At 37.6% G+C, this 4,177-nt stretch overlaps 1 protein-coding gene across 3 annotated transcripts in view; it reads left to right on the top strand.

Annotated features, from left to right (window-relative positions):
* LOC106879215 (cytosolic purine 5'-nucleotidase) overlaps positions 1–4,177 on the top strand; it is a 129,833-nt gene that overhangs the window by 16,255 nt on the left and 109,401 nt on the right. For all 3 annotated transcript variants that reach the window (XM_052975850.1, XM_052975851.1, XM_052975852.1), the window contains exon 3: positions 3,246–3,319. In XM_052975850.1, the coding sequence (XP_052831810.1) occupies positions 3,246–3,319 (74 nt within the window). The remainder of the gene's footprint in view (positions 1–3,245; positions 3,320–4,177) is intronic.

The following is a 4,177-nucleotide window of genomic DNA, read 5'->3' as shown; positions in this document are numbered from 1 at the left end:
CAAATATATGGTACCCTAGGCATAACACCTACATGAACTTCTAACTTGTTGTCTCTTGAGGTCTCTGGGTGAGACTTGGATCCAACTTGTACAAATGCAAAACAAAAGTCAAACATAAAATAATAATAATAATAATGATAATAATAATAATAATAATAATTATAATAATAATGATAATGATAATAATAATAATAATAATAATAATAATAATAATAATAATAATAATAACAACAACAACAACAACAACACACTATACCTGAAAAAAGAAAAGGCTGGAATGCTTTTGATTTATAGGTCTGCTGGATAAGGTTGACCCATGGCTAAACAACAACAACAACAACAACTTGTCTCTCTATCATGTAAAAATACTAATTTTCTGACATACTAAATGTACCCACTTCATTTCCAAAGTTATTAGTATTTAAAAAACAAATAAAAAAAAACTGATTAACTTTAACAGAAAATACTTAAAAGATTTAATTTCTTCAAAAATAATTCATGTTTGTTTCTGTCATTTTGTTGTTCTTTTTTTTGTTATTTTGTTGGTTTTTCAATTATTTTTGTTTTCGTTTATTTTGTCAGTTTTTGTTTTTTGTTTATTTTATTTTTGTCATTTTGCTTGTTTTGTTGTTGTTTGGTTTGTTTTCCTCTTTATTTTGCTGGTTTTTGTTTTACTTTTGTTGTTGTTTATTTTGTTTATGTATTTTGTTGATATTTAGCGTAAAAAGATATTTACATGATTTACTCACCTTTCAGTGATTAATCTTCGTTATTTCTACTAATTGATGCCTGGGTGTGTTTTCTGTATGATGATATGCTGTGTGTGTGTGTGTGTGTGAACATCATCATATATCTCAAATTTTAGACTAAACTACAGAAGTGGATTGAATATATATGTATATGTATGTTTGCATGTATGTCTATGTGTGTGCGCATGTGTTATGCATTATGTATGTGCCTTTTAGAACATTCTACATAGCGGGGGCCATAAAAACAAGAAATATTATTCTGGCTTGTCACATGTAATATACAGGCATATCTTGATTTTGGGAATGTAACGAGTCAACCCTAGCATTGAACAGCTCTTGTAACTAGCAAGCTGAGAGTATTAGTGTAGACCAGGAGTTCTCAGCCATTTTTTTATCTATAGACTCCTTTGATTACTATTTTATTCTGTTGCCCCCCCACACACACACACAGCCATTTGATGTTTAAGAACTAGTTTTATAGAAACTTCTCTCAAAATTCCTATTTTGTTTTCCACAGTAACTTGTGTTGGTTAAACTGTGTAAAATGTTAGAGAAAGAAACCGAGCTGTTTCTTGCAATACATACCAATACATACATCTAAAGCAGGGGTTCTCAATCATTTTTTTATGTATAGACCGCCCCCCCCCCTAGCCATTCGATGTTTAAAAACTAGTTTTGTAGAAATGTCTTTCGAAATGCTGACTTTGTTTATAATTTGAACAAAGAAACTGTTTGCTGATCAATGCTGATATCTGCCAATTGATATTAACTTATTTGCACTATAAACAGCAGGATCTAAAACAGTGTGTATGGTGGGCTTCTGCTCAGTTTTCATCTACCAAATTCTTTCACAATGCGTCGGTCAGTCCTGAGATTTATTGCAGAAGACATTTGCCCAAGGTGCTATTCAATGGGACTGAACCTGGAACCACATGGTGACCAAGTAAGGACCCTAACCACTCAACCATTCCTGTCCTATACCGAAATAACCAAAATTAAAAGAAAGCAACAAGGTTCATAACTGTTGCTGCTGTAGTTATGAAACCCATATCAAACTCATGTCAAAGATAGTCCAGCCATGACCATTCCCTCTGCTTTTTTCCTTTTTTTTTTTTTTTTAGGAATATACGTATATATCTAGGGCTATATTATGTTATGTAGTTTTACCTTATCTAAAACAATAGTGTGATTTGAGGTAAATTCGGTTACTATTTCTAACAGTTTGAGCAATTGATGTAGAGGCTCTCTCTGCAGTTATTTATTGAAATGCAGGAGAGAGTAACGCAGAAACAGTTTTAGGGGTGTGGTGAGTGAGTCAGTCAGTGGTGGGGGTCACCAGAGGTAGTAAAGGATCTCAGTGCTAGAAACTAACATCCTGTTTACAGCTTTTCAGTTGCCTACAGCTCTCTGATGTATATGTAATGCTTCTGTCAAGGTGAGGCCTACCCACGCACGCACGTACACACATTTACAAAACCTCATCTCTCTCCCCCTCTCTCTCTCTCTCTCCTGTTTGTGGTGGTAGAGAAGGCCCTCAAGAGAAGTTGATCATCACATTTTGGATCTCCACGGAAATTAAATTCAATGAATAAACATCCTTCCTTCTGGTGTTAAGATTGCAAAGATAGCTGTTGCATGGTTGTTATTATTATTATTAGTATCAGAATTAGGACTCTGGCTGAATGGTTAGAGGCCTTGTGGTATTTCTTCTGGCTCAATATGTTCTGAGTTCAAAACCTACTGAGGTCAGCTTCATCTTTCATCTTTATGGGATTGATATCTTAATGTATCTCTTGATAGAACTTGGTGATCCTGATCATTGATCTTCTTGGATTCCTCTGCTCAGCATCAATGTAAGAGCTCAGCTGAGCTCTTCCGTTACCTCTTCACAATCCACCATGCTGCAATCCCATAACTTCACCGTCTCCCTGGCAGAGTAGCAGCCAAAGGGTAGCCTGTCCTGCCAGAGGCTAGCTTGTAACTATACAGAGCAAGGTCATCACTCCATGAGGTATTTTCAAAATACCCATATACCCATCAACTAAGCACTTGACTGGTGTATCAATATAGAACAGTGGTTTCCAAAGTGGGTGGTATTGCCCCCCCCCCCCCCGGGTCGTGGAAAGTTCCAAGGGGGCCTTGAAGAAAAATGGGATGATAATGGGGAAGCGATTCATGTAAAAACAACAAAATAATGGGTTCATTAGGTTAAGTTTTATTTGTGAAATACAGTTGCTTTGAATTTGCTTCAGGAAGAGGTCTATGATTGTGATGGTTAGTTGGGGTGGGGGTGCTAGGAATGTGGCCAGGGTGTCAAGGAGGTGGCAGCCTGAAAATGTCTGGGAGCCACTGCTATAGAATTTGAGCACAGGATGGAGAGTTGGATGAGATGCCACTAAGCATTTAGTCCAGCAAGCTAAAGATTCTGCTGGCTTACCCCCTTAGAAGTAGGGGTTAGTAATATGTGATTACAGAAATATTTGGTTTCTATTTCAGGATCTTTGTGAACCGGGGTCTCCTCATGCAGAAAGTGAAATATCTCGGGTTTGACATGGATTACACTATCGCCGGTAAGTCACATTTTTACATCCTTCTCACTAGAAATATTTCACTGAGTTGCTGGCTTTACACTTCATCTTCTGGGATCTATGTTGTTCCAGTCGATTGGCAAAAATCATTGGAGCATCAGAGAAAATACCTTGTGGTGTTTGTTCTGACTCTTTTTATTCCTAATTCAAAACCCATCTCCTTTCATTCTTTCAGAACTGTTACAAATAAAACACTGGTCCTCGTCCAGTACCAGATTCATTTAATTGCCTAATTACTCTCTCAAATTTGTAGCCTTGAGCTTGTGTATAAATATTACAGGATTTGTCGCAATGTCATTAGTGGTGCCCCAATGGTCAGCCAGATGACAGGACATGTAATCATGTAATGTGTCATATAGTCGGTGTGACATACTTTAGTGCCAACTAGTGATGTAGTAGCAGTGGTATGGTGCTAGTGATGTAGTAGTGGTGGTGTGATGACAGTGGCATGTGTGACAGTTGGTGCCTGTGATAGTTATGGCAATGGTAGTGATCATTGCAGTGATGATGGTGGTAGTGTAGTGATGGTGATGTGGCGGTAGTGTTAGTGCTGGTGGTTGTAAAATGCGGTGTTGGTGTTGCAGTAGTGATGATGATGCGATTGTGATAGCAGTGATGTTTATCGTGATGGTGGCAGTGATGGTTAAGGCAGTGTGGTGGATGTGGTTGTGGTTGTAGTAGTGGTGGTGTCGGTGGTTATAATAGTAGTGGTTGTGAAATGTATCGGTGGTGTTACAGTAGTGATGATGATGTGGTGGTGGTGGTGGTGGTGGTAGTAGTAGTAATAGTAGTAGTAGTAGTGGTGGTGGTAGTAGTAGTAATAGTAGTAGTAGTAGTGGT

Source organism: Octopus bimaculoides, chromosome 22 (genome assembly GCF_001194135.2).
Source record: "Octopus bimaculoides isolate UCB-OBI-ISO-001 chromosome 22, ASM119413v2, whole genome shotgun sequence".
NCBI lineage: Eukaryota > Metazoa > Mollusca > Cephalopoda > Octopoda > Octopodidae > Octopus > Octopus bimaculoides.
This window is presented reverse-complemented; position numbering and strand designations above follow the sequence as displayed.